Source organism: Camarhynchus parvulus, chromosome 10 (assembly GCF_901933205.1).
Source record: "Camarhynchus parvulus chromosome 10, STF_HiC, whole genome shotgun sequence".
NCBI lineage: Eukaryota > Metazoa > Chordata > Aves > Passeriformes > Thraupidae > Camarhynchus > Camarhynchus parvulus.
Genome location: NC_044580.1, coordinates 4,298,391 through 4,326,018, shown reverse-complemented (window position 1 = coordinate 4,326,018; position 27,628 = coordinate 4,298,391). Strand labels below are relative to the sequence as shown.

The following is a 27,628-nucleotide window of genomic DNA, read 5'->3' as shown; positions in this document are numbered from 1 at the left end:
TCCAGTTATTAATAACTCTTACAAAGCCTCGCTTCCCTTTCTCTTTGCCTCAGAAGCATTACTTGTGAGTTGCACCCTTAAGCAAGACTAATGCTTGTTCATTTTTGGTATAAAGCTTTTGCACACCTTGTTTCCTGATCATCTTCCCCTTGCAGGGTTTGTTAATGCTTGCCTGAAATTCTGGTAATCACAGAATATGTCGAGATGGAGGGGACCCATCAGGATCATCCAGCCCAACTCTGTGTCCTGTGCAGGGCATCTCGAAGAGTCACTCTTACCATGTTGAAACGCTCCTCGAACTCAGTCAGACCGTGGTAAATCATTTCAGTCTGACAGGCCTCACTGATGTTTAACAGTTGGGTAATTCTCAGTATGTCCTGACGGTATTTGGTACCTTTCGCTGGTAGACCAGAAAAGCCTAGGCGAGAGAGTCCCATTCCCATTCCCGAATCGCTGGCACTGCGCCCAAGTGACACCATCGCCCGCCTGCGGCCGCGGGCCCGACCCTCCGCCCGCTAGCCCGACCCTCCGCCGCGCCCCCCGCCCGCCCCCGGCCCTCTCCCCGCCCCTCGCCGCGGATCGCTCTGGGCGGGCGGCGCGATGCGGCCGGTGCTGCTGGCGCTGGGCCTGGCGCTGGCGCTGGCAGCGGCGAGCGGGCAGCACCGCGCCGAGTACGACCGGGAGGCGCTGCTCGGCGGGCAGGTGGGCCGGGGGCGGGCGGGGCCGGCCGTCGCTCCGGCGGGGCCGCGGGGCGGGCGCGCTCCCCGGGCCGGGCCGGGCCGGGCCGCTGACGGGGCGTGTTGCTGTGCCGCAGGAGGAAGCGGAGGAGTACGCGCGGCTCAGCCCGGAGGAGCAGCAGCGGCGGTTGAAGAACATCGTGAAGAAAATCGACGCGGACGCGGACGGGCTGCTCAGCGAGGGTAACGGTGGGGGCCAGGCGGGCCGGGTTGCTCCGGGAGGAGAACGCGCTCTACCCGTGACAAAGCCCGTGGCTCTTGTGCTGGGGAGAATCCCTGTGGGAAACATCACGATGCCTTGCACAGTGAGTTAGAAACACTGACAGGCTCATACAGAGGCTATCTCTGTGCCTAAGGTTTCTGTTTGACTCCAGAAGAGACCACTGAGAGGGGACCTCACTGATCTGTGTAAATGCCTGAAGGAAGGGTGCCAAGAGGATGGAGCCAGGCTCTGCTCGGTGGTGCCAACTACTTGGACAGGAGGCAATGAACAGAAACTCATGCTCAGGAAATTCCACTGCAATATGAGGAAGAACTTCTTTCCTGTGCAGAGATTGTGCATTGGCACAGAGTGCCCATAGAGGTTGTGGAGTCTCCCTCACTGGAGGTACTCCAGAACCTTCTGGACACAATCCTGTGCCATGTGCTCTGGGATGACCCTGCTTCAGCAGGGAGCTTGGACCAGATGACCCACCGTGGTTTCTTCCAGCCTGACCCATTCTGTGATGGAAGGATTGTGGCCAGCAAGAGTTAGTGTAGGTCAGAGCAGTATCAACTTGAAGGTACCTCCTTTGCACTGGTACCTGCTTCTTGCATGTGTGAAGCTACTTGGAATCAAGTGGGTTTCCATGTTTGTCATCCTGTTATGTGCAAATCAGAGAGCAGGTGTAAGATGGAAAAAGTACTGCAGCCATAATACTACATAGGTGTGCTTCAGTACCTGGTGACACCAAGTGACATTGAAGGATCATATTGCATCATAGTACGGTATCAAATGGCTCTTCAGACAGGTTTTTGTCCCTCAGACTTTGGAGCTCCATGGTAAACTCAGGCCCTTTCTTTCAGTATATCATTATGATAATTTTAATTTAATTTTAAACCTCATTATGAACATTTTTTTTTGCTCTGCTGTGATTTTGACGAAAATGTCTCTTGTGTGCTCACACAAAGCAAGCAGAATCCTTGGTCAAATGCCAGAACATTATTTCATTAAAATGACACTAAACATGCAGAAAACTTTCTAGGTGAGAGAACAAAATGCAATCTTAAAGACAAGATTGACTGTCTTTTGAATGCTTTACAGTTTATACACTGAATTTAATCAACTACACCCTTATTTCAGTGTTCCTGCATGGACTGTGTAGAGGTGAGATAGTCTGTAGCTTCAGTAGGATGGCTAATTCCTGTCATACACCACAAGCAGCTCACAACATGAAGGCTTTAAGGAAAAAAGTCTATATAAAAGTATAGGAATTCCAGCCATACTCTGTCCTCATGGTGTATTTACTGCATCTGATTCTCAGTCTAATGAAAACTTGCCTTCCTTTCACTTCCCAAAGGTAAAACTCACAGTGGAATGTGTTTTTACAGTAAGAAACTTATGGTACTGAAGCTTTTTGAGCTCAGTTACTCCTCAGTGTATTGCAAAACTCTTGAGAACATCTTCCTTACTAGTGCCTCCATTTGGAGGCTGACAGTGAGAGAAGATGAAATATATTAATGCTGCTTCTCTAATGTTGGAATATTAAGAATTTCTGATTCATGGCACTGGATATTACATGGTCACATGGCTATGCCTCACACCTTAAGTGCTGGGAAGTAAACCATTAATTTATGGTGCCCACCTTCAAGAAATGTTGCAGTTTCTTGTAAGGCAGTGCTGGTTTGTGCACAAGCCTTGCTGGCACACACATCTCTGCATGTTCAGTCAATTCACAGAATCTGCTAGCAAGCTGGTCCCTTTGCTAATATAAATTCAGTACTCAAAATGTATTTTAAAAAATCCCTTGTTGCTTTTCAAGGATATTTAAATAAACCTAATAAAGTTGTATTGATGCCTCTGCCAAGAAGGAGAGGATAAGATACTTTAGTATTTAATAAATGCTGTAAGATTTTTCTGCGTCAAAGTAGTGATTTCTATAGGACTCTTTTTTAGTCAACATGACTCTTCAGAGCAGGATTTCAGTTGAGTTGATTAGGATGTATAATTTTTACAATGCAGAGGGAGATGTTTTTCCCCTTCCAGGCATCTGAAAATAACTGAGAGATACTGGGAGAGTATGTTCTCCCAATCTTCTCTAAATGAAGTAACTTTAATGTATTTCTGTCAGTTCATTGGTATATTAAGTTTTATTTCTTTTAGCTACATTTGTATAAAAACAAGCAGCTAAAAAACCTTTCCAAACTATGTGAGGCTTGATTTCAGCCCCAAGTAAAGGGAAAGTAGCACTACAAAAGTAGTTAATATTTTATTTTGGGTAATTAAGGCAATGACACAAAATAAAGTGGTTTTTATTTCAGTTTGCAGATTTTTCAAAAGAAACCCCAGAGTGATGGGAAAAATGGTTTTTTGGGATACCAAATTAGGTTTAGAGTTGTCCGTCTAAACCATACTCAGCATCGTTTTCATAAAGCTCTGGAGAAAAAAGAAATGAGAAATGATGCTACAGTGTTGATTTCCTTCAGACTAGAAAAGACAAGGCCGCATAACCATTAACAAACCCCCTGAAGTCTGTAGCTGTGATCTATTCCCTCATTCAGTTACCTTGGAAAAAGGCACAGCATGGAGTAAACAGGCTGGTTTGCTTTAAGTAACCTCTTGCCTGTATGCTTTCATCTGAATTGCAAAATGTATTTCAGATAGAATAGATCTGTGTCATCTTCACAATTTTTATGGTGCAGATGATTCTGATTCTCTTTCTTTTGTTATATTTTTAATTTTCCACAGATGAGCTGAGCTCCTGGATACAGCAGTCTTTTAAGCATTATGTTACACAAGAAGCTAAGCAGCACTTCAGTGACTATGACAAAGATGGTGATGGACTGGTGTCCTGGAAGGAGTATAACTTGCAAATGTATGATCGTGTAATTGATTTTGATGAGAACGCTGTCCTGGAGGATCAAGAAGAAGAATCATTTCGCCAGGTAAAATGTTTCAGCAGCAGCTCCTGTAAGCTGTTGGCCAAAGGCAGCAATATTTGTTTATTGTGACAGAACAAGATGGGTAGAGAAAGCAGAGCAGCTGGCATATGGTTAACATGTTATGCTATCTGAGATAGGGGACTAATTAAAGGAAAGTAGTGGAGTATTAAAGCTGCTACTGACAAAATAAAGACACAGTGAAATGGTACCTCCTGAGCGTATTTTTCTGGCTGAGTGGAGCATAAGTCTATTGACAGTTTTACAGCAGAGCATGGTCTCCAGCCACCATCTTAAGCCCAGGATGCAATCCATTGGGTGAGGTCTGCATTCTGACGGAGTCCTACCCTCAGCAGGGCCAGCAGCACTGGGGCTGGAGCAGAAGGAAGCTGTTTAACCCCTTGGTTGTTGCACTGTTTCAGCCATTCTTTCAGTTACTGCTCAAGCACTCAGTGTGGGCTGTCAATATTGCCTGCTGTAACATTGCCTGTGCATTAGAGACTCACAGAGAATGAAACAGCCACTCAAACAAACAGTTTTAAGCAATGAAAATGCAACTCCCACAGCTAAAAATGAATGTTTAAACACAGTAGTTGTGTGTGAGTCACGTCTATGAAAGCAGATGCTTAAGCGGGGAAAGGGGCAAGAGAGACAGGGGAAACAGGTTCACAAGAACCACCACATAGCAAAACTTGTTTCCCTTCAAGTTCCACATTTATAGGTACATGTAAATGTTTCCCAGAAAGAGAATAAGTGTGGTTTTAGACTATTCTAGTCAGAGGTTTATTTTTTTCTGTGAGGATTGCTTTGTCCGCTTTTAGTAAAGTAGTAGTAGATAATTTAGGATGTTAGCTGAAGTTAAACTAATACAGTGAACAAAGGATTTTACACACTTAAGAAACAAATTGTAAAGCTTAGTATGTCACATAACTGAATAATTACATAGCTTTTAAATACCACAAGACTTTCAGAGGAACTTCCAGTCAAAATATTGATACCATGTTTGAGACATTGCCATCACAGATACGTAGGGAGCTCTAAATCTGTAAGCTGGGATAGAACTGCTTGCTCATGTTATGACTTGACTGCTTGCTGCATTTTCCTGCCTGCTGACTTCTCCAACGTAGATTGTAAATGAGCAGCATTGTACAAGCATCACAGGCCAGGCACCTTCAGCATTTTCCTTAGTTTTTCAGATTAGTGGTCTTGCTCTGAACAAGATGAAAGAGTAAGATACAGTTTAGAAGTGACATCAGGCAAGAACTGGAGTTTACCAGAAGATGGCAGCGTTGCTCATCACTTCCCAAAAAACACTGGAAAACTTTCTTTCTCCCTCGATGGTTCAAGCTTACATTGCAGTATAGTGCTTTCTGTAATCCTTCTGGATTGCCTTCCTAGTTAAACTCCCAGCTAAGGTCAGCTTTTCTCTAAGAGGACATTTAACTACTTTGCAGAATAGTTAAGATCTTACACTTCATTTGTTACATGTTATGCTCTGTGTTCATCAGCTGAGCCTGATTTTGAAGGAAGTGTCAGTAGGTAGGATATAAACCAAAGTACAATTTCAAATGGTTATTTGTAAAGTGTTTATGATCTCTAATTTGCTGGCTATTCCTTCGCAGGCAGAGAATGTTAGTATGAGGATGGGTAGGATAGTAGGGGAGGATGTTTGTGTTTGGATGGGTCATATGGCTAGGGCAACATATATGGATAATATCATGCTCTCTAAACATAGTAGAGCTGAGATTAGGTGGGTTCGGTGGAAGGCTAGGCCTAGGCTGCTTAGGGTGAAGGCTGCGTAGAAGCTTAAGTGTAAGTAAGACATGAAGAAAGTTATGGGGGGCTATAATCTGTTGAGTCGAAATCAACCGTCTTGATTAGACTAACTTTCTGTTATTCTGCTCATTCTAGTCCTCCTTGGATTCATTCGTATACTAGGCCTCGGGTGAGGAGTAGGATGAGTACGGAGGTTCAGGCTAGAGTGGTGGTCGGAGATTGTAGCTGGGTTGCTCATGGTAGTGGGAGGAGTAGGGCGATTTCTAGGTCGAATAGAAGGAAGAGGATGGCTACGAGAAAGAAGCGGACTGAAAAGGGAAGTCGGGCGGATCCTAGTGGGTCGAACCCGCATTCGTATGGGGATAGTTTTTCTGAGTCGGGGGTTGATCCTGATCACTCACACTGATAGCACAGCACACCTAAGGATGGAATTCCAAGATTTTTATAGTTCACATGATCTGCAGTTTGAGCAAAGATCAGTTGTCAATGGTATGGGTCTGTATTTTGTCTAAAGAGATTGTACAAAATAAAACAAGAAAAAATAGGAAATCTTTGCACATCTGGAAGACAGAAAGTGCAAGACATTCAGAAATAAGAACTTGCCTGCTTATATCAGATATTATTTCTTTTTTAATGGCATGCTAATACATATACTTAAAACATATTAGAGAAGTGACTTTTAAAATGATCACATTAAATATAAACATAAACATTAAAAGGTTTAAAATGATCACATTTAATCGACAGCAGTCCTGTAGTAAAGGAATCTGGCCTTAAAATGGCTTCAGAAAAGACATTTTACATAGATGATCTTTCAAGACCTTCTCTGAACTACAGACAGCCCTTGACATAAATAAGATGTAGATCTATTACAAAGTTAAATGTCTTTAAAATGTAAATTTTGGAATTTGCAATAGCTGCCATTAATTGTAATAATTGTACTCCAGCTTGTTATTTTAGAAATTGGTGACTTTTAGAAGAGGATGCACATATCAAAATGAGAATTCTTGGTCTTTTTATTAACTTTCTTTGGTTCATTTTAAATGTCTCCTTAAATTGAAAAAACCAGGGGTTTTTGTGATTCTTAGAATAAAACCACCTCAATTAAAAGTGCTGTTGTTATTGCTCTCAGTGAGCTGTTTTTAGTGAAAATTTAACATCAGTATAGTATGAGTAGGTAATGTGAAACAATTAATATCCTAATGAGCCAGCTACTATTACGTTGTTTTTCCTTTCCAGTAAGGGCTCTAACTAAATCTATTTTCTAAGCTTCATTTAAAGGAGAAAAAACGTTTTGAGAAAGCTAATAGAGATGATGTTCCTGCTCTAAATGTGGATGAATATATTGCGTTCGAGCATCCTGAAGAGGTGGAGTACATGACGGTAAGGTTTAGAGGGGAGCACTTCTATCACCCTGTGGGTGGGGTTCTTTTCAATGTGTGTCCTTAGCCTCAGTGCCACAGGAGGTGGAGCAGTTATGGATATGGTTTGGACAGCCCAAATTAAAATCAGGTAATGTCTCATGGATCCAGTGCTAGAGGTCAGGAGCTGGAGCAGGAGTTCAGTGCTTTTCTTTGAAATCTGTTTCAAGAGCTAGGATTGCACAAGTATCCCCAGCTTTGGGGACTGGACTGACTTAGCCACCTCACAGCTCTGTTAGACTCCAAATCCATCAGTGAGATTTTAGCTTTTGGTTTTGGCTCTCTGGTGGACAAAAAACCATCCAGTTCTCCTAACAATTCAGTTAAGATGCAAAAATGCAAATTAGTGAATCCACCAGATAAGAAAAGTGAAATTGGATGATAGAGCTTTGTACATATTCATGTTTCTGAGCTGCTTTTGCAGTTTTGAATTGTGTTGAAGGATTCCAGCTCAATGGACACCTTTCAGACTTGGTTTTCATGAAATCTGACATTCTAAACTCTTAAGGACAGATCTGTTTTATTTCACAGGAACCAATTAGTGCACTAGTCTGCATAAAACACAAAAAGAGATTTGAAATGAGGGAGTCTTTCATTTAAGGAATATGTCATTGCTCTAAAATGATTCACTGCTGTTTCTCTTGATCATGAGTTGCTAATTTTGCTCTTTGTATGTATACAAAAGGACTTTGTCATTCAGGAGGCTTTAGAAGAACATGATAAAGATGGTGATGGATTTGTTAGCCTGGAAGAATTCCTTGGTGATTACAGAAGAGACCCAAGTAAGGAAAAATGGGAAGGGGCATGAAAGAGGGAACCAAAAAAACTTCTGATATGAGGAGAATTGGATGCACCTTTATTTTCAGCTTTTCACATTAGACCTACAGATTCTGAGGAAGATTTTCTGTCTTAGAATAATTCTGTTTTCTGGACCTGGGCATAGTAGACTCCTTATTTCAGTCTGCCCAATGTGTATTTGGTGGGGGTTTGTGTGTAGCCCATTCCAGTTTCCTTGCAAGTTGCTTCTTGTTTTCTGAAAGACTGAAATGAATTCCTGACCACAGAGGATGCAGCTGAAATAAGGTGCAGCCATATTTGCCAGCTGAGCACATCTGCAGATCCAGCTAGCAGGAGTGTAAGGGTAAACTGCCCTGGCCTTGATCAGCCTGAGCAGGCAGCTGCCAGCCTTACTTTGGGAGGACTGAGCTGAGTGTGTTGTGAGAGGGGTGGAGGGGAAGTGTGAGGAGTCACTGCACTGTTCCAGTTATCAGAGGCCTGAGTGCTGCCTTCACTCTTAAGTTTGTTTGGGTTTAGTTTTTTCCAATTTTGCCCTTCCTTAAACTCAATCTGTTCCTTCTTTAACAAGAAGAAGGACACTTACCTGATGCCTATCAATATTTCTCAATGAATATTTTACACACTGTATTTGATTTGCTAAAAGCTAGGGCAAATAATTCTTCCCATTCCAAAAAGCCCAGTAACTTCAGTTTTGTGGGAAGTCTGCTTGTCCCAAAGGAGTGCTAATTTTGAATTACATCCTAGCTGGGGAGAATTGTATAACCACATGAGGATATGGAGAACCAGGGGAATAATCTGTTTTTCTTCACTCTAATCAGCCGCCTGGAATTTCACGTTTTATAACCATCTTTGTTTGTCAGAGCCAGTAAAAACAACTGATCTCTGATGCAGCTACAGAATTCTTTATCTTTTTCCTCCTCTAACATGAAAGCTTTTCCAAGCCAGTCTATAAAAAGTTGTTGGAAAGGAGTGAAATTGTTGCAGTAATAAAGAAGATAACAGCTTTGTCTTACAACTTGTTAGCAAGACTTGAGAATCAGCTGTGATTGTACAAACTACTTCAGCTTTTCTCTCCTGCAGACAGTGTTCCTGCAGCACTCTTTAAAATTACTAATAGGCTGCATGGGGGCTCTGATTCATAATTAGCTCATGGTTTGGGGCAACACTGTATGGTGAGTTGTGACATAAAGGGAAAATCTCCTTGCAAAACCAAATGTTAGAAAAGAAGGAGAGACTTCATTTTTTCTTCTTTAATAATAGAATTGTAATTATTTTGAAACTGTTACTTACCTGCTTATGATACCTGCTGCTTTTGACTTTCATAAGGCTTAGAAAGCCAGTTCACATTTGTCTGCAGTGTTTATAATTTTGATGAATTACTTCTCAATTACATGAAGAGTTAAGGACAAGTCTAAGATTGCTGTAGGCTGCAGGATGCAATACCTGTACACTGGGTAAGTATAAAACAAGTATGCAAATAAGTACTGACAGTAAATGAAATTGCTTTCCCTACTTTCCTCTGCCCATTATGGTTTGTTTTTGTTTAGTGAGATCACTTTTAGGTAGTGTTTTATGAGAATAAGTGTATCTGCTTAGGAGAAAAAATAAAAATCTCTGCTTTAAAGTGAAGAGTAGCTTTAAGCTTTTCACTTGTGTCTTACTAGCTGCAAGGGAAGATCCAGAATGGATCCTGGTTGAGAAGGACCGGTTTGTGAATGACTATGACAAGGATCATGATGGAAAACTCAACCCTCAAGAGCTGCTGTCTTGGATAGTACCCAACAATCAGGGTATTGCACAAGAGGAGGTTCGTGGTTTGACTGCTGGTTAGGTTTTAATTACTGCAGGAGAATTTTGAAGAATCACAGTGAAATGAGAGAAGCATTCAGATTTATCGTGTCTTAGTTATTGAAAAAAATATCAGTAGATCTTTGCATATATTTTTAATTTATTTTCACTTTGACAAGGAATGCAGGTCCTTTAACTGCAAATGTGAAGTTCCTATTAATTGTGTAAATGTTTGTAAATTAACAAAGTGGTTTTGTACATGTTTAAATAGCTTATCTGCTTTGACTCAAGGGTACAGAATTTTAATAAGTCATTTTTAGTTGTTGTAGGTAAATCTAATGAGATGCACTACCTGAAGAAACAGCATAATTTTGAAATAAGAAATTGATTGTAATTCTTCTAACTGGATAAATCATCATAATTGTAGAACTAAAAATTGGTTTTGAGTACAAGAAAATGGAAATACTCTGTGATTCAAGATGGTGTAAAACTTTGATGATGCTAATTAAAATGGTTTAATCAGGGATAGAACAGCATAATAGCTTTTAAGTGGATTCTCATTTTAGCTTTTTTTTTTGTGGCAGTTTCCAGTCCGTGGGTGCAGTAGAGAGGATTTCTGCCTTTCTTCTAGTAACTTCTCAGCTAAATTTTCCATGTCTTTGCTTTACCCTGGAGGATTTTGGTGTTCAGAGTGGCAGGAATGCCAGGTCTTCCCATGGTCTCTTATTCTTGGGGAAGAGAGGCACCTCCCTGTGTCAGTCACACAAACACACAGACACACAGCCCATGTGCTCCTCCCTGAGCTGCCAGCTGTGCCTTGCTGGGCTCTGGGGCCTGGAGCAGCCCTGTGGCAGTAGCAGCAGCAGCAGCAGCAGCAGCAGCAGCAGCAGCCCTGGGTACTGCTGTGTGGGACCTGGGGGATGCTGAGCTGTTCTGGGACTGTTGCTGTAAATGGGGATCTGAGAGCCTTTGCATGGCCTTTTCTGGCTGTGGTCAGTTCTTAGTTCACAGAAATAGCACTGTTCTGACATGAGCTCTGTGCTGCTGGGGCTGTTCATATCTGTGTTAGCTTCCTTGGTTTGGGGGTTTTTTAGCTCTTCTTAGCAATCTTTCAGATTTTGGCTTACAGCAAGGCCATGCTGTAGTAATAGCTCAATTCTGCAACTGATAAATTGTTTTACTCGTTTTTCTAATTTGCTAGTTTTTTCCTTTGGGTAATATAAAGGCTTAGCAAAGTCACCTGTCCTGAAGAGAAGGTAACATTGATTCAGTCATAAACTGCTGTTTGAAGTCAGAGTATCACACTTCCATTTCAGCGTTTCAAAATGACTTGAGAAACCCGGTAGTTAAATAACATAAAAATAGAAAAAATACTATCTATTCCATTTTCAGGAATTGACATGTGTTGGCCAAGATGTTTGTCATATTAATCATGAGCTTTTGCCATGCAGAGTGCTTTTAAAATCCCCTTGGCTGACGTTTGTCCCCGTTATTTTTGGCTCAGTTACATTGAGCCAAACCAATCAGGAAAAGCAGGAACAGAAGGATTCTCTAAACCACTGTATTTGTAGATGTTCAGCAAATGAAAACAAAGCCCATGTAATACCAGGACTCCTAATACTCAGAAATAAGTGGTCCAGTAGAGCTACTGCACAGCCTGTTGGCTTTGAACTATGAAATACTGGTGAATGAGCTAAAATGAAATACTCTGCATTTGGTTCTTCATCTTACTGCTAAACTTCCCTCTTTTTATAATATATAAATAAGCAAAAAACCAGAATTGTTTTAACTTGGTGCATGTGGTGGTCTGTTTCTTTTACAGGCTCTGCACCTCATTGAAGAGATGGATTTGAATGATGATAAAAAACTTTCTGAAGCAGAGATTCTTAAGAACCAGGATTTGTTTCTTAACAGTGAAGCAACAGATTATGGTAGGCAGCTTCATGATGAACGTTTCTACCATGAAGAACTTTAGATTATTTATTTTGTAATCTTTTTTTATTCCCTTTCTTTCATTTGAAGCTTTTGTTAAAAGCACTCATCAGCTGCATTGCAAGTTTCATGCTGTAATTACAGTACACTAATGTTTGTGTAAATAATTTGCATTCAAAATTAAATTGCCCTCCTGCAAACTTCCTGGGCCTCTTCTAGCCTTCACAATTAATTTGAAATACTTGCTGTCAAAATTCTGTAGTGTTGGGAAATAAATTACTTCAGGGTAGTACTGTATTGTGAAGAGTTGTTCTACTGTATTTGAAGAAAATGGAGAATCTAGATTGTTCTGAAAGAATGCAAAATATAATAACTGAGACTACTATTTTTCTAATCAATTAAATTAGGGCAGAGTGTGGGGAAGGTGGGGGGATGTTTAGAGTTAGTATTAACTGTGTTTTGTTTAATACCTTTGGAGAAATACTTACATAAATGCCTCAGTTGTTTAAGAGGTTTCTACCTGATTTTGAATGGTTTCTATACTGTGTTTTGCTCTATCATAAAACTTGCTATTTTTACATCAACAGACAAGGATTATTTTTAATGTACAGTTGTAGAGCATTAGCAATGCAGTTGTATTTTACTGTGTCGAGACCTTCTTCATTTGTTGGATTAAAACTTAAAATGTTCTATCTTTCTGTGTTTTGTACATCTGTTTCTCACCTTGGGTCACCCACAGCAGCTCCTGGAGATGTGAGCAATGTGCATAATGTCCACTGGCAGCATTCTTGGCTTTATTAACCAGAGATGTGTCATCTTATCTGGCTGCTAAAGGAGATTCAAAAAAAAAGGTGTGCATTTAGCATTTTCTGGACAAGTTTGCAGAAGCAATTGTGTTTATTTTTTGATTTGCAGTATATGAAAGGCTAAAGCATCAAGGCATTACATAAATAATATTTGTAGTAATAACCTCTAAAAGTTAACCTCAGCTGAAAGCTCCACAGCTGAGTGCTGTCCCATTTTGTGATTATTTGAAACAAGGGTTAATGAAGGGTTAATGGCACTACAGGTTCAGTGTAGGAAAGTCCAGATATTCCCTTATGTCTCCTGGAAAGAAATGAGCTGAGTATTCCAGACAAAGACAAAGCCTCACAGAACAGCTTGTGTGGAGTGTGTTAGGGTTTTTTAGTTCCTTTATAAATAACTCTGGTAATGCTCTCACAGTGTTCTTCTTGACTAATGTTTTCCTTCCTCCCTGCTCTATTGAGTAAAAGCAGCTAGTTCTGCCTTGTTTTTTTCCCAGGATACCACCTCTTAATTATGCTCAGAACAAATGGAATTCCTTTTGGGGTAAGTGTTGATGTGTCAGTAGAAGGTTAGAAATTTTGATTCAAAGCAAAACCACATACACTATATTTTTAGATATCATAGTAATAGAAATTCAAAACACTTTTTCAGTTTTAGTGGTTGGGTGCTTTTCTACCCATATTTTTTTATGTCAGTTCCTTGGGACTATGAGTACAGCTCCTGCCGTAGTGGTGGTGAGATCTGATTTTTTAAAAAACGAAGTTTAATAAATCCAGTGCCCAGGAATATTAAAACAAACAAAAAATATATTATGGTGATGTTTCTAAATGAGCACATATGCAGTGTATTGGCTAAAATATGCTGAAGGAAGCTCAAGTGTTGCCTCCCATGATGCTAAACAAGTCACTGCTGCTGAAGAAGGGGCATTTGGTCCAGAGGCAGACCTGCTGCAGATGATAAGTTTGGGACACAGATCCAGGGGTCCTTTTGAGACATAGAAACCTCCTCAGCAGCACCAGCATTGTCTGCTTGGCTCATGAATGTGCAGTACTTGCAAATGAGTAGTGATTTGCTTTGAATTAAGGCATGGAGAAAGGCAGTGTATTGATAAAGCATTCAAAAGGTGTCAGAGATATTAAAAACATCTTTCAGAAGGTACATGTTTTTATAACAAGAAGAGGGGGATAAAAACCCAAATAATTTCATTTTCTCATTCACAAAGTCCTTCTACTTTTCTCCCAATCCTGTTTGTGCTATTCAAGGCCCCAGTGACATTGCACTTCTCCACAGTTCCCTTTTTCCTTTGTTTGCCTTTGCAACATCTTCAGGGATAATGATAGTTTAAACCCATAGGGAGCACAAAGAGACCCCACATTTCTGTGACACAAACAATTTCATTATATACAAAGTATCACAATTTAATTCTAGAGGAAATCCATTCATGTTCTTCTTTATGATTATGGCAGAGGCTGATGATCTTTTTCTTGGGTAAAACGGCAGAACAGGGTCCATCTTTCAGTGATGGCCTCTATTAGGAACTGCTATGAAAGGTTAGATAAGAGGTAAGAACAGAGCCTGTGCAATCAATCTTTCTATCAGTTATGGATTTTTACTGAAGCAGAAGGCCAGCAGGACTGTGAGACTGCTTTTGGAAGGCTGTTCCAGCAGTTCCCTCTAACAGGAGCAGAGGGAGTTGAGTTTCAGGCTGAGAAGAGCCTGGGGTGGGGTCTGGGCTGTGCTGGAGACTCCAGCCACAGCCACGATGGCCCAGAGCAGCTGGAACAAGCCAAGGCAGGTGTTCAGAGGCTGCAGTTTCAGTTTCCATGGGAACACAGACTGGCACCTCACAGAAGGCAAGGTGATTTCAACATTTTTAATGGGTATGCTTTGGGATAATTTTCAAGCCCCTGACATTGCCTCCATGGAAATTCAGAGATCCATTTGTATGGAATGAGAACGGCGGGCACAGCTCAGCGGCTGAATTGTGTCTATTTTAGCCATGGCTCTCCTCTGGCAGTGGTTCCCTTGCTGCTGCTGTGCCCAGGCTGTGGGGCTCACATGGACACTGGGGGCTGGGCTGTTGGAGTTTGGGCATGTTTGGAAGCTGTATCTCAGATATAAGGTTCTGGAGGCTGGGAAGGACTGCACCAGTGCCTTCAGTCTCCATTGGCATTTCCCAAACCATTCCAAGGGACCACAATACACCCAAGGACTTCTGACAATTACAACCATCTCAACACTGGGATTATCTGAGTATTCAGCATTTCTTTGTCTTCTGCCTTAATGCTTTTCCTGGACTCCCTCATCCTCTTGCTGTGTAGAATAAAAGGTTTACTTTCTACTTGATCAGACTCCCAAAAATCAGAAACATTTCCTCTGAAGAATGTCTTGCTTGGCATCCTAGTTGAGCGCCCCATGCACATAACCCAGCACCACCAGGGCCTGGGCCAGGGACCCAAATCAACCAAATGTGCTTCATCACAGCCGGGGCTGGGACTCACACCAGCTGCTCTGACAACTCATCAAAGTACCCGGCCTGGAGACCTGCTCTGGGCTGTTCTGAGGAGCTCACCCACTGTGGGATTCACATTCTCTGAACCTGAGAGAAGCAGTGAGAGAAGTAGAGAACAGAATGATCAAAACAATTCTTATCTCATTGGCTGCTCCTGTGTTGTGCCAGAGTAGAATGCACTATGGAGATTGTTTACCCACAGTGATGGTGGTTTGGTTCCTTGGCCTACCAGGGCCAAGCGTGTGTGTGTCGTGACAGTCACAAGATTCTGTACAGTTGAGTGCTTGGCAGATTCAGTTTAGATGTAATCTAATATAGTATAATAAGGTAACTGATTAGCCTTCTGATAAGATGGAGTCCTCCTCATCATTCCTCCCGGATGTCGGGCAGAAATATCAGCTATAGCCCACAGCACAGTGAGCTGCCCATGCTGATGGTGTTGGAGAGAGAGTGTCCCTGGGAGCTGCTGGGAGGTGACTGTGCTGCACCAGAGCTCTTGGGCGGGATGGATGCAGGCTCAGCCCAGCGTGAGGTTCAGTCAAATAATTGGCTTTGTGGCTGGAGGCCAAACTAAAAATAACAGGAAAGTAGCGTAACATTTGAGAGGGCTAAAACACACTCAGTTTATTTTTCTGAACCCCAACAGCAGCAAAGATGGTTTCAAAACACAGCTGTAACTTGGAAATAGTAACAGGAAACATTTGGGTTTGGAAGGACTGAGATAAAGCACTCTAAAAAGATCCTTTTCTTTTTGGATACAGATCAAGTATGACTAGTGCCCATGCACTCAAAATACATTTTTTCAAGGAATTTTCCCTTCTGGAAGAAAGCTTCACTCCTTTCTCCTCAACACTGTCTGCAAGTGAATCCTCACATTTCTCCTCCCACTCTCATGCAATGATGCTTTCTTCCTGCTACACCTCTGACCCTCCAGACTCTCGTCTGCCCTCCTCTGCTTGCGCTTCATTTTCCCTCACAAAGTCCCTGCACATTCCCTGTCTTCTTCAGACCATCAGGAAGGGACATTGCAAATTCTTTTAAACACCAGCTTCAGATTGCCCATGGAAAGAGATGGGATAACTGCAGCCCCCAGCTGCTGCAGAGCTCTCTGAGCAGAGCCCTGAGTCCTGCTGGAGCCCAGGGAAGTTGCCAGAGTTCCCCACTCGGAAATGATCTGCCCGGGGCTGCTGCTGGGGGCAGCAGGGAACAGCAGCACTCAGAGCAGTGTCAGTCAGTCAGTCAGCTGGAAATCAGTAAGTCCTGATGTGTTCTTGGTGAGGACAGACAGCTTTCATATAGGCAACCACCACAGGACTATTTTTCTTTTCCTACACCCCAAAAATGTGAGTGTGTATTTAAGAATGCTTAAAACATCCTAAGGAGGTGAACAGAGGCAACCTCACCTGGAGGACAGGTGCTTTGGAGAGGCTTTCAGGGAAGCTTCAGAAGTGTTCCCCTGTGCTCAGGTATTTGCAGCTGTGTTATAAGAACTGGAGGAGTTGATTTGAGGAGCTGCCTGAAATACCTGGTGTCAGCAGTGTGCTGAGTGTGGTCTGGGTGCTGCTCCTTCACTGGTCTGTGAGGCTTCACTCAGGTCCTGGTGCTAGCAAACTCTTAGCTCTCTTCTTTTTCAAGACTTTGGATTTTACTTCTAAATTTCACATATCTTGCATATTCATATGAACATTTATGTGAGGGCATGCAAATCAGGACTGTTCTCTACATCGACATCCAGGTATCTAAATGTGTGCAGACACCTGCACAATTCTCAGGGTTCTTAATTTAACCCGAGTCCTGAAAAGCCTTTCCAGCTGCAAAATGCAGCTTTGAGCTAAGCTTCTCGTGTGCAAAGGCATGGGCCCCTGCTAGCCCCAGAAGGTGCTGCAGAAATGGGGCACTGATGTTTCTTTTGCTTCTTTTTCTTTGCAAGACCACAGCATTAGAGAATAGCTTGTCTCTCTGTATTGTGCTGGTTTCTTTTGCACTGTAATGGTCCTCTCTCTTCCTGCAGCTGATCAAATCATATTACTGAACCTAGTGCCTTTTTTTTTCCCCCTCTATTTTTTTCCTGTCCACTCACACACACCCATGGCAAGGAGCAGCCTGACACCATTTGACATCTCCTTGCTTCCTCATTTCAATATTAACTGTTTACCAGAAGAGAAACAGGTTTGGGGTGCGGGTGCTGAGCCTGTCTCTGTGTATGAGCAACAGCTCTTTTGCCCTCTGTCCCTCACAGCCACAGGTCATTTCTCTGAGCTGCCTGGGACAGCCCCATGCTATTGGCACCCGCCTGACCTCAGGAGGGACAGGTCTGTGGATGTGCTGCACTCTCTGCTTGGGCTGGGGTGCAGTGACAAGGCTCAGAGCTCTGCCTGCTGCCACTCTCACCCCACAACGGACTTGCTGAAGGATTCCTACCCCTCCACAGAGCAATAACAATGACCCAGCTGCAGTTTAAAGATGCTTTTTGGGTGAGTGAGCATTTACTATGTGTTTCCTATATTCAATGTATCTGTGTTTTAATTTTTTTTAAAATACAACTTGGTTCTGTATATAGTTTAAACCTAATTTAATGCTGTTCTGTGTTCTCAATTTAGTTTAGTAAAAATCCAAATTTCTCTCCAAGCAAAAACATAGTGTTTAGTAGTGTGTTCGATCCTGGGCAGAAGGGTGCAGTGTAAAGAATATATCCAGTCCCATAAAACCACTGACATTCCCAGTTCCTGTGCTAGGGCCAGAAGCCTCTTTTGAAAGGGACTTGGATTTGTCTGTGTCACAGTGCTAAGAACCTGCTTGCAGTGAGTGTCCTCAGCTCTACAAGTGGCTCCCAGGTGAGCTGTTGCTAATTATAGGCTGAATTCCCTCCTGTTTGGTGAAGAACAGAGCCAGCAGCTGTGAGCAAAATGCTCCTGCTCAGCTCCCTGCAGGCTCCCACCCTGCTGCCAGGAGCATTCCCAGGCAGGCAGAGCTTAGGAGCTGTGAGGCAGCACAGGTCAGAAAGGACCAGCAGTGACACTCCACAGCTAAGCCCAAACGCTCACAGCTGACCTAAAACCAGCAAATACTGAAACAAGGAGATTTGCTCCATACCTGTTATTTGACTTTTGTTTGAAAATCCTTTTGGTCTCCTGTTTGCAAGCTCTTTCCCTGCAGTTACAAGGTAAAAGGACCTTAGTAATTTCTCTGTGATAATCTCAGTTTCTCTTGCAATTGGATAATGAAAGTTCAAAAATCAAAATTCTGTCATTGCAAAGTTGAGTAAACAGGATGTTATGTGGTTGCCTCTTTTCTGGGCCATCAGTTATCCAGCATCAAGGACTGACTCAAAGAAAGACATGAAGCTGAATTAATTCTTTCTGCCATTGCCTGGCTGTTCTTTCTGCTTGTGCTCTCTTTCTCTCTACCCACGCTTCAGGGTAAACCCTCTCTTGGTAGAAAACAGAAGGGCAGAGGCAAAAACACATTTCAGTGAACCACCATGCTCTGGGCACTTCCAGGAAGCCCTCCCCACCCCCACTGCAGGACTAGATTTGAACAGTTAAAAAGAATAAAAATACAATGAGGAAATACGAAAGTCGCTGTTGATGCTGGGACTAACTGTGCATGACCACACCTATGTGAGATTCTCCTCATTTCTGCACACCCTGACTGCACAGGGTGGGACACAGCTGGGGGCCAGGGCTGCCCTGGGAGCTCCAGCCCTTGCATTGCTGAGCTTCCTAGGATAACAATCCACCTGACTTTTAGAGCTGGTACCTTTGGTGTAGTTACTTTTCAATGCCTTGGTCTTCAGGGAGAATCAATCAAGCTATGGCAGTAGTGTGAGGGTGATTAATGCCAGCTGACAATCTGGCCAGGCTGGTTCTTCATGGCTCTTCTTCCCTAAACTTCTGCCCTGTGCTTAGTCACATTACCATGACTCAAATCCTTGCTTAGCTTTGAAGCTAACACCTTATTTAAAGGAAAGCATCTTTGGATTTCATATTTTTTGGCTGGAAATGTACTGCTCAGATTGATTAGGAGGGAAAAAAATGTATCAGGTTGCAGGATAGAAGCTTTAGCTATAACAGTAAGTCTTTAAAAGTGAAAACTTACAGGATATTGCACAACACAGAACAAGCGTGCAGCATGCCCCCCAGATCACAAGATCAGCAAATATTTTTGCATTCATAAGGTTCTGTTGTGAGAGGAAAATGTATTCATGTGGTTTGCTTCAGCGAGCAATTATCTCCTGTATTTGGTCTGTACACCGAACAGAAAGTCTCTGATGGACACCCAGAAGGTGTTTGCCCCTGGTGGGCGCCTCAGCACAGAGCCCTGGCCTCTGATTGCTGCCCCCCTTCCAGTGCTGCACCCTGACGAACTGTCCCTGAACAACTGCTCCCTGCTCCACCATCAGGAAACTTTTGGATCAGCAAGGGTTTCCTCAGGACCTGCCTCAATGTAAAATATGTAAAGAAACCCTAAAAGCAGGAGATCTCCCCCTATGTGTGTCTGTGTGGTGTCTTCCAGGAAAATGCAACTTGTTCCTCATAACAGGTTTAAATTTTATCCTCTCTTTTCCGAAGAAATGTAGCAGTGATAGTACTACACTAAAACTTCCACGCTTACTTCATTTATATTTTCTTTGTAGCATGGCCCGAGCAAAAAACCCATGTATTTTTTAATTACAGTTTTTATTTCTATATACTCCACACTGTAATGGTTTAAGGGACAGTTGCTCAAAGTCTGCACTAAAATGTGCTTCTTAAGCAGAAGTTTTCTATCCTCTGATAATATTTTGGAAAATGTTAGTGAGATGGATTCAGATGGGGTTTGATAGCCAGTGCAGGGCAGTTGCTGATGAAGTTATATTCTGCTGGGCTGCTGTACAAGCCTGACAGATGTTACCTGTCTTCTCTAGCATCACATGAGACGGGAAGGGAAATTCCCATGTTAAATGGGAGTGTGTGTGTGGCACCAGCATGTGCCATGATAATGGGGTTATGTTAACAGGCAGAGCAACAGTAATTTTGTTTGTTACAAAAACCGCTATCCAAGAAAATCTTTCCCCCTCAGTCACAGAGTGTCTTCCTGACTCTCATTCTCTGTTCTTGCGTGCATTGTTGCTTTTCCTTTGCAATTTCTGTCATTGCCTTTACCTTCTATTTAGTCTCCCTCCAACCTGCTGCTCAAAACTGCAGCTGCAGCCCCTGAAATGCAGCTATTTCTGGCCAAGAGATAGGAAGGTACTGGCACCACTTCCTGGCTTTGCCATACCCACCTGGGAACAGGGAATGAGGGAAACTTCCAGAGGAGCTGGTTGGTTTTGGGGCAGGCTCCAAAGTGCCCAGAGTTGAGTGGGAGCAAATCTGTTCCTTCATACAGCTTTGAATCAAACTCAAGCAGCCAAGTCAATTCTGAAAATGTGCCATGGGCTCCTAAGGTACTTAGGATTTAAAAATAAGTGCTTGAAGTGTGAAATGCTTGCTCCTTCTCAGCTGTGGGATGAGCTTGGGGCTTGTGAATTCTCACAGCTCACATATAAAAGCGTGGGGGAGTTGCAGGCCAGGAAACATGAAGCAGGCCTTGAACATGAGCTGGGGGGATTTGCTCCCCTGCCCTGCTGTGGGCTGGTCCTTTCATATCCCTGCCTGTGGAGCTATGGTTGTGGTCAGACACTGCAGCAGTGGGAGCCGTGGGAGTGCTCCAGGAGCAGGGACTCTTACCAAGATGCTTAATGTCTCTGGCTTTGACTTCAGGCTATGTTCAACCTCAGGTTCAGTGTGAAGCTGACTTTGTAGATGAGCCTCTCAACTCATACTGTAGCTTTTTCACACAATGGTCTGTTATATATGCCAAAAAAGATGTAATTAGCTTCACAAATAATTTAGCTTCTGATGAGACTCTTAACTGTGGAACAAGAGCTCCATGGTGATAAAAGTCACAGTAAAGCTATTTCCTAAACTTATTAGGCAACATGCTGAAGAAATAGAGCATCAATTGTTTCACTCAATATAGGAAGTTTTTTTATATAGCAGAGCTACCCTGCTTTCCTGTAGAGGCTGGGCTTTGCAGGGCCCATTGTTTTGCAGCAGGTATGCGAGGAGGAAGTGATACTGGGCAGGTTTGTTGGGAGGAACTGGAGCTGGGGAGGCTCCTGCCAGCCGAGCACCCTGAGGCTGAGCTTGGGCAGGCAGGGATGAGGCTGGCAAACCTTCCAGCCTGGCACCCCAGCTTTGCAAGAGGGTCCCACCCAGTTTGATTTGAATGGCATGGCACCAGCTGCATCTGACCCTACGGACACAAGGCAGGTTAAGATAAATCATCTTCCTGCACAACAGCACACAGGTGGGATCTGCTGTCAGCATGTCCTGCACTCCCTGAGCTCCAGAGGTGTGGCCATGGTCCTGCACTCCCTGAGCTCCAGAGGCAGAGGGATGCCCACAGTGCTGGTCACATCCAGGCCAAGTCATTGCTGCAGGATGTGTGGAAATGGGGAATAAAGGGGGAACCAGCTTGGAAAAATTGGACTGGTTGCCCACCTGATGTCTGTGTTTGTTGTGAGGTTGACTTCATCTCCACAGAAGAGGCTGCTCTGCTCTTTTTTTACATGTAATTTCTTCCTCCATTTCCCCAGCTGCTCAGGGACATTGGCTCCCTGAGGCAACGAGAAGCACCTGCAGAGGGTGGAGGGGGAGCAATCACAACAGTCGTTGAAACCAGAGGAAATTACAAGTAGAAAACCTGAGCAGTCATTGTGGCTATGGAAACACTGGTGCTTCACAAGTCACTTCTGAGCAGAGCACAGCAGCTAAAATGAAGCTCAAATGAACTAACACTAGATGAATGGATTTACAGAGAGTTCATTTTGGGTCAGTGACTCAAATAATTAGACAGTTAAATACACTTGATTATAATTTTCTGATGACCATGTTGCAATTGAGAGGTTTGAATATTAAAATGGGTTGATCGATGAATTAAGTCACTGTGACAACTTTGTTAATATTTTTACACAGCTGTATCTGGTTTGTTTTGATCCATCCTGCTCTGCAAAAGTTGGTTAGTTTTACTTGGGCTCAGGGAAGGCGAAGATTCTTATTTCTGCCAATTTTAAGCGTGCCATGAGTCCGGATTTTAAATATGGAATAGGTGAGTCATGGACTCTGCCCACATGTACACAGCTACATCTAACCACCACCACTTAAAGAGTGTTTGTCACACCTAGCTTGAAATGGAGCCTCACTCAGAGATCAGAGGGTGTCCTCTGGCTTGTAAGAGCAGCCCACTGAGGTGCATTTTCTGAGGCAGAGTCCCAGAATGACCAAGGCTGAGAGGGGTCTCTGGACATCTCCAGCCTCACCTGGCCCAGCACAGGGCCAGTCACAGCAGAGCTCAGAGCATCTCCACAGGTGGAGACTCCACAGCCTCTCTGGGCAAATGGGTACTGCATCTCACCACCTCTTGTCTTATATAACAAGAGTTCTATTATCATTATAGTGCAAGGATTCCATATCACCAGAGCCTCGTACCTCCTCGATGTCTCCCACAGGCAGCTCCTCTAAGCACTGACTCTTCCTGGTCCTTCCAGCAGCCATCTGACTCCAGAGCCCACCAATCCATTCTTTTATAACACTGTTCTTATTGGCTACAGGTGTGTAGCTAATTACTAAAGATTAGGCAAGCTCCTAATCTTTAGTAATTGGTCCAGCTGCAATTCATTGGGGGATAAGATTACATTCTATACTACCTTCATTTACCCATACTGTATCCCCCTACAACCTCTCAGCAAAAACCTTCCTGTGCTTAAACAGGACTTCTTGAATTTCCACAGGAGCTCGTTGCCTCTTGCCCTGTCACTGGGTGCCCCTTGCACTGGCTCCATCTCCCCTGCTCCCTCCCACAGGAATTTAAACACACTGAGCACCTTTCTGCAGGCTGAGCAGTGCCAGCCCTCAGCCTCTCCTCCCACCAGAGCTTCTCCAGGGTGAATCGCAGAGTGTCCCTAGGAATCTCATTTCAACAGATTTTTTCCTGGCAGGACTGGGTGATTCACAGCCTGTCCCTTTCCTCCCTCTGGGCTGACACTCCTCACACTCATGCAGAGCTGCCTCTCTTTCTTCAGTCACTGGCTGCAGACACTGAACTTGGGCTGCTTCCTAGGCGCAGCGGAACACTTGGAATTTCAATCCAGTAACACTCATTGCATGCTTGAATGGAAGGCAAGTCAGGCTGCTTGGTTATATTTCAGCTCCTTTAGCTCAAGAAGACCTTTTTCTGATTTCATTTGCCTACCTTGCCACAGCAAGGTAGATTCGAGTGGGCATTTGGCACAGAAAACACTAGTTTCATCTCCAGTTTAATCGAGGTTTTGTAATAAAACTTTTCTCAGCAGCCAGAGTTCAATAATGTACAAAGCTTGCTGTGTTGTTCAGTAAGAGTTTGGGGATTTGGGGCTGAGATGAGGTGAGGGCTAGGGGAACAGCTCTGCATGGCGATCACTCAACCTTGCTCAGGGTGCCAAGGTGAAGAAAAAAGCCCACATTGAAAATACACATCTGGATCCCAATAGCTTTTCAGTTCTCCAGAGCATTATTCCCTTACTGTACATAGAGTTTAGTACTTCTTTAAAGTGGTGGAAAAATGTCACTGAACAAGACTGAGGAATTGAAAAGTTCCATAGCTCCTCATGCAATTTTATCTTTGCTTGAAATGAAAGGCAACAGTCTTGGGAATTAAGTGAAAATGTACCAGCTCAGGCTAGCTTAGAGATACCAACTCCTGTGGTTCCATTCAGAGCAAATGAATAAATAAACACAAGCATTTTTCCTTTAATGTAAGAGCTTTTCAAATCCAGAAGTTATTTTGTGCTGCTCTCAGGCCTAATGTATTCCTAATATGAAAGAAAAATAAAAAATAAAGGGTGGGGACAAAGACAAAAAGGAAAATAGGTGGTCAGCAGCTCTGAGGTCTGAGTCTCATCACTTGATGCTCCTTGCAGTAGGTGCTGTAATTACTGAAGGGTTATGAACAAGTCAGGACTGACAAACAGCCTTGGGGCTGCTGCTCAGTGGGATGGAAATCCCCAGGAGCACCAGGAGAAGGAAAGGAGGGCCCTGCCATTGAAAGAGCCTGGATGAACATTTGGTTAGGTCGTGGGTTTCTGACAGAATCTTTTTTTTGTGGGAAAACACGGTTTTAATGGAAGTAGGGGTGCTGTTTTGGAAGATGAAGCTGTGCTTTGATGAAAAAGTTCTCACCTGGTAAAGGCTTTCTCTGGAGATGGAGTGTCGCTATAGGACATGACAGAACACAAGTGCACACTGCTGTTCTCAAGGTGAAGAGAAAAGGGAAGTTTATTTTCTGACTCTAACATTTATAGTTTTACAAGAGTGACAGTGGATTGGAGGGTGACAGTGCCACCTCTCCAATGACACTGGTCAAACCAACAGTCCATCAACTTTCTCCTCCTCCATAAAGGAATGCAAAACAATGAGTTATTTACAGCAAGTGTGTGAGAAAGTTTGTTACAAGAATGTCAACATCAGAAGGCTTAGAAAATCTTAAAAAACCAGGGTGACAATGGAGAATGAAGGTGCATTTGCTAAGCAGAGAGGAGGAGGAGGAGGAGAAGAGGCTCCTAAAGCCCCCTGGTTCTGGGAGCTCTGCACACTCTGGAACAGGAACTGGAGCTTTCCCTGCCCACAGCCTGCAGCCTGGAGTCCTTGTGCCACGAGGTTCACCCCCACATAAAACAGCTGGAGAAAGATGCTCAAATGCAACTCCCATTCTCTGTACTGGCAGCACATGGGGGGTGGTGTGGAGCTGTGGCAGGGGTGTCTCAATCAGACACTAATGGAATGTAAGTATGTTGCATCATGTTGAGTAAGCGGATATGTTGAAAATTATAATTTAGGTGGCGAAGATCTCTTGTGAAATGGAATTGGTAACATGTAGATATTGAAATAATCTTTACTAAGAAGGGAAGTTAATCTTTCATTCATTCCCCTTCTACAGCAAGACTCTGGGAATATTTCCTGAAGTTTTACCCTTCCCCATGTGCCAGGGGACACCAGTAACAAAGGGAGCATAGGTTCAGCAGTGACTTTATGAAGTGCCTTTTTCAGAACTGACAGGAAACAATTCTAAGCATTTTAAGACAAGGAGGAGAAAGACACATAGTTTTTTTTTAATAAATTAGTGTACTAACTAAGCAGGTCTCGTTCCAGTGGCTCTGTAAGACCTGGTGGACAGTTATCTCTGTGCTTGAGCAAGTCAGGACTGTTTCAGTCTCACTCACAGTGGTCTGAGACTGAGCTCACAGTGCTTGTAGAAGGAGAGGAGCCCTCTTATAACAGAGAAGGAAACTGGAAGTGGATGAACCAAAGAGGAATAGAAACAAAAGTAATCTCTGACCATTATTTTGTGTAAAACAGAAGTATCCTCTACTTGTAAGATTCTATTTCTCCTCATTTTTCTTCCAGTTTCTCTTGTGTAGCTAATGTTACTCAGTAGGAGACTGGAGGAACATCTGATCTCACCACTGACAGGTTTATCTGTCATGTTTCAGAAGGACCATGGCAACAGTGCTGTGCCTTCTGAAAGACAGGTGCAAATCCTCACTTCTGTCCTCTCTGTTGGCTCCCTAGGAGAAGCCACTTTAATTTATGGATTTAGCTGTTGTCTGAAGTCATATGGAGAAAATACAAAGGGATGCTGCCACCTCAAACCTGTGTCATGTAGCCACATCAAGCTCCCATTAAAAACTGGTGAGGGATTCTGCTGCCTCCTGTCCCATTTCTTATTATCCCCATCACAGAGGTGTTCCAGAAGTTTGTTCTATATGGATTTCCTGAATGGATTCCTAGTTTTTCGTCATGGTTTTTCTTGTGATGTATATCTGTCTGCTGGCTCCTTTCTCCTTCTGCTAGCATGGGAGCACTGGGGCTCTGAACTGCACTCAGAACAATGTTTAATCAAATTATTAAGAAGATAACCTAAAACAGAGGTAATAAGCACAAGCAGAGTCCTTTTAGTAGACAGGAATTGAGACTTTCCAAGGCTGTTCCCTGTGTGCCATGAGTCTGCCAGCCAGCAAACCAGCTGCAAAAGTGAGGCAGGCTTTTGTGCAGCCATCACTTTGGATCTGTGCAAATCAGGGGGGAAATTAAAACATGAAGAGAGCCAAACAATATGCTGTGACTGTAAGAATGCCTAATACATAACACATGAGCAGTCCAGGATGCCAGGGAGGAGGGTGAGTAGAGTATTTGCAGGGCAGCCCCGACAAAGGAGGGAATGACGAGGAGGACTCCATTGATATCAGAAGGCTAATTAATTACTTTATTATACTATACTATTCTACACTATATTACACTATGTTACATTACATCTAAACTGAATGCTAACTGAATCTAAACTGCCCAGCACTCAACTCTGCACACACTGCACAGAATCTCATGACCAACAGTCCCAACACACACACACATGCACACATATGCTTGGCCCTGGTAGGCCAAGGAAACAAAACACCATCACTTTGGGTAAAGAATCTCCATATTGCATTATACTTTGGCACAAACATAGGCACAGCAAATGATAAGAATTGTTTTTCCTTTCTCTGAGGTTCAGAGAATGTGAAACCCAGAAATATTCTTGGGAAGAATTGTGCCTTGCTTTTCTCTGTGAAGAGAAATGTGGCTACAGGCGAGGGCTCAGGAAGCTGAGGAGCAAATTCCTATGTCAGCAGAACTCGAAATCAACCATTTCCTTCTCAGAGAAAACCCACAGGGTCAAGAGCAAAAGACCACTGAGGAGTTACTGTTCTGCTCAGTGTCATTTACATGCTCCTGTATAGTTTGTGGATCTCAATTTCAGCTTTACCTCTGCCTATCCTGGCTGCTGCAGGGTTGAAGTCTGGTGAGAACCTCGCTGCAGGGGCAGTGGGAGAGGCAGCCCAGCAGCCCAGCAATTGGAATGCTGCAGAGGCAGTGGTTTTCCCTTTCATTTATGAAGGTCCCATTCAAGGTTCACCTCTATGCTATTTTCTGACAATAAATACCATTTGCTGCCCATGAAAGGTACTGCATGTCAGATTTAGGTAACAGACTGCAGCAAAACTGCAAACTAAGCTCCTGTGGAAAATGCCCAAGTCAACTCGTGGAATTATCACCAAAATGTCCCTACCTACATCCTGAGCAAACATTTATGTTTCTGATACACAAAGAGTGAATTTACAAGAAGTGACAGAAATCTTGTACAGCCATCTTCAACCCACCTACTCTTCCTTGCTTTTTTTGCTTATGTGGGGGAAAAAAATCAATACTTAAAAAAAATAGATTTTTTTAAGCTCGTATAAATTCTGCAGTCAGTCTTGGAAAGCACAAGCACCCATCACATTCCCATCCATTCCAACTGATTTCAGCCAGTAGAAAGAAGGAACTCTTACACAGTACAGTATGAGCAAATGCTTTTAAACCCACTAAGCAGTTGATTATGACATGACCATGTGTGAAAAAGGCCTCATATCACACCCAGCACTGGTCAGGGGAGAAGGTTTTGGTCAGAGGTTTCCGACGTGACCCTGCTCTGTTCCGGGCATGGTGACCTTCCCCCACGTGTGTGCTCAGCTCAGAGTGGGGGTGCTGAGCTGCCTTTTCAGCTGCTGGCACTTTCCCAGGGCCAGGCAGAGGAGGGCCAGGCTGAAAAGCTGGGGTTGGTTTTGGAGAGGGCTCCTT

General features: G+C 43.3%; 2 protein-coding genes across 3 annotated transcripts in view; both read left to right on the top strand.

Moving 5' to 3' along the window:
- The first annotated feature begins 567 nt into the window (after nt 1–567).
- On the top strand, nt 568–12,282 carry RCN2 (reticulocalbin 2). Of its 2 annotated transcripts, none has more exons than XM_030955323.1 (7): nt 568–702; nt 815–920; nt 3,685–3,881; nt 6,933–7,034; nt 7,758–7,854; nt 9,535–9,677; nt 11,481–12,282. In XM_030955323.1, the coding sequence occupies exons 1-7, from the start codon at nt 601–603 to the stop codon at nt 11,631–11,633; spliced, it is 900 nt and encodes a 299-aa protein (XP_030811183.1). In that variant the 5' UTR covers nt 568–600; the 3' UTR covers nt 11,634–12,282. The 2 variants fall into 2 exon arrangements, with proteins under 2 accessions (XP_030811183.1, XP_030811182.1); XM_030955322.1 differs by having other exon boundaries at nt 6,921–7,034.
- A 5,068-nt stretch (nt 12,283–17,350) lies between these two features.
- Nucleotides 17,351–27,628, top strand: part of PSTPIP1 (proline-serine-threonine phosphatase interacting protein 1) — a 46,993-nt gene continuing 36,715 nt past the window's right edge. Inside the window, exon 1 of the mRNA XM_030955451.1 lies at nt 17,351–17,383. Coding sequence (XP_030811311.1) covers nt 17,351–17,383 — 33 coding nt within the window. The remainder of the gene's footprint in view (nt 17,384–27,628) is intronic.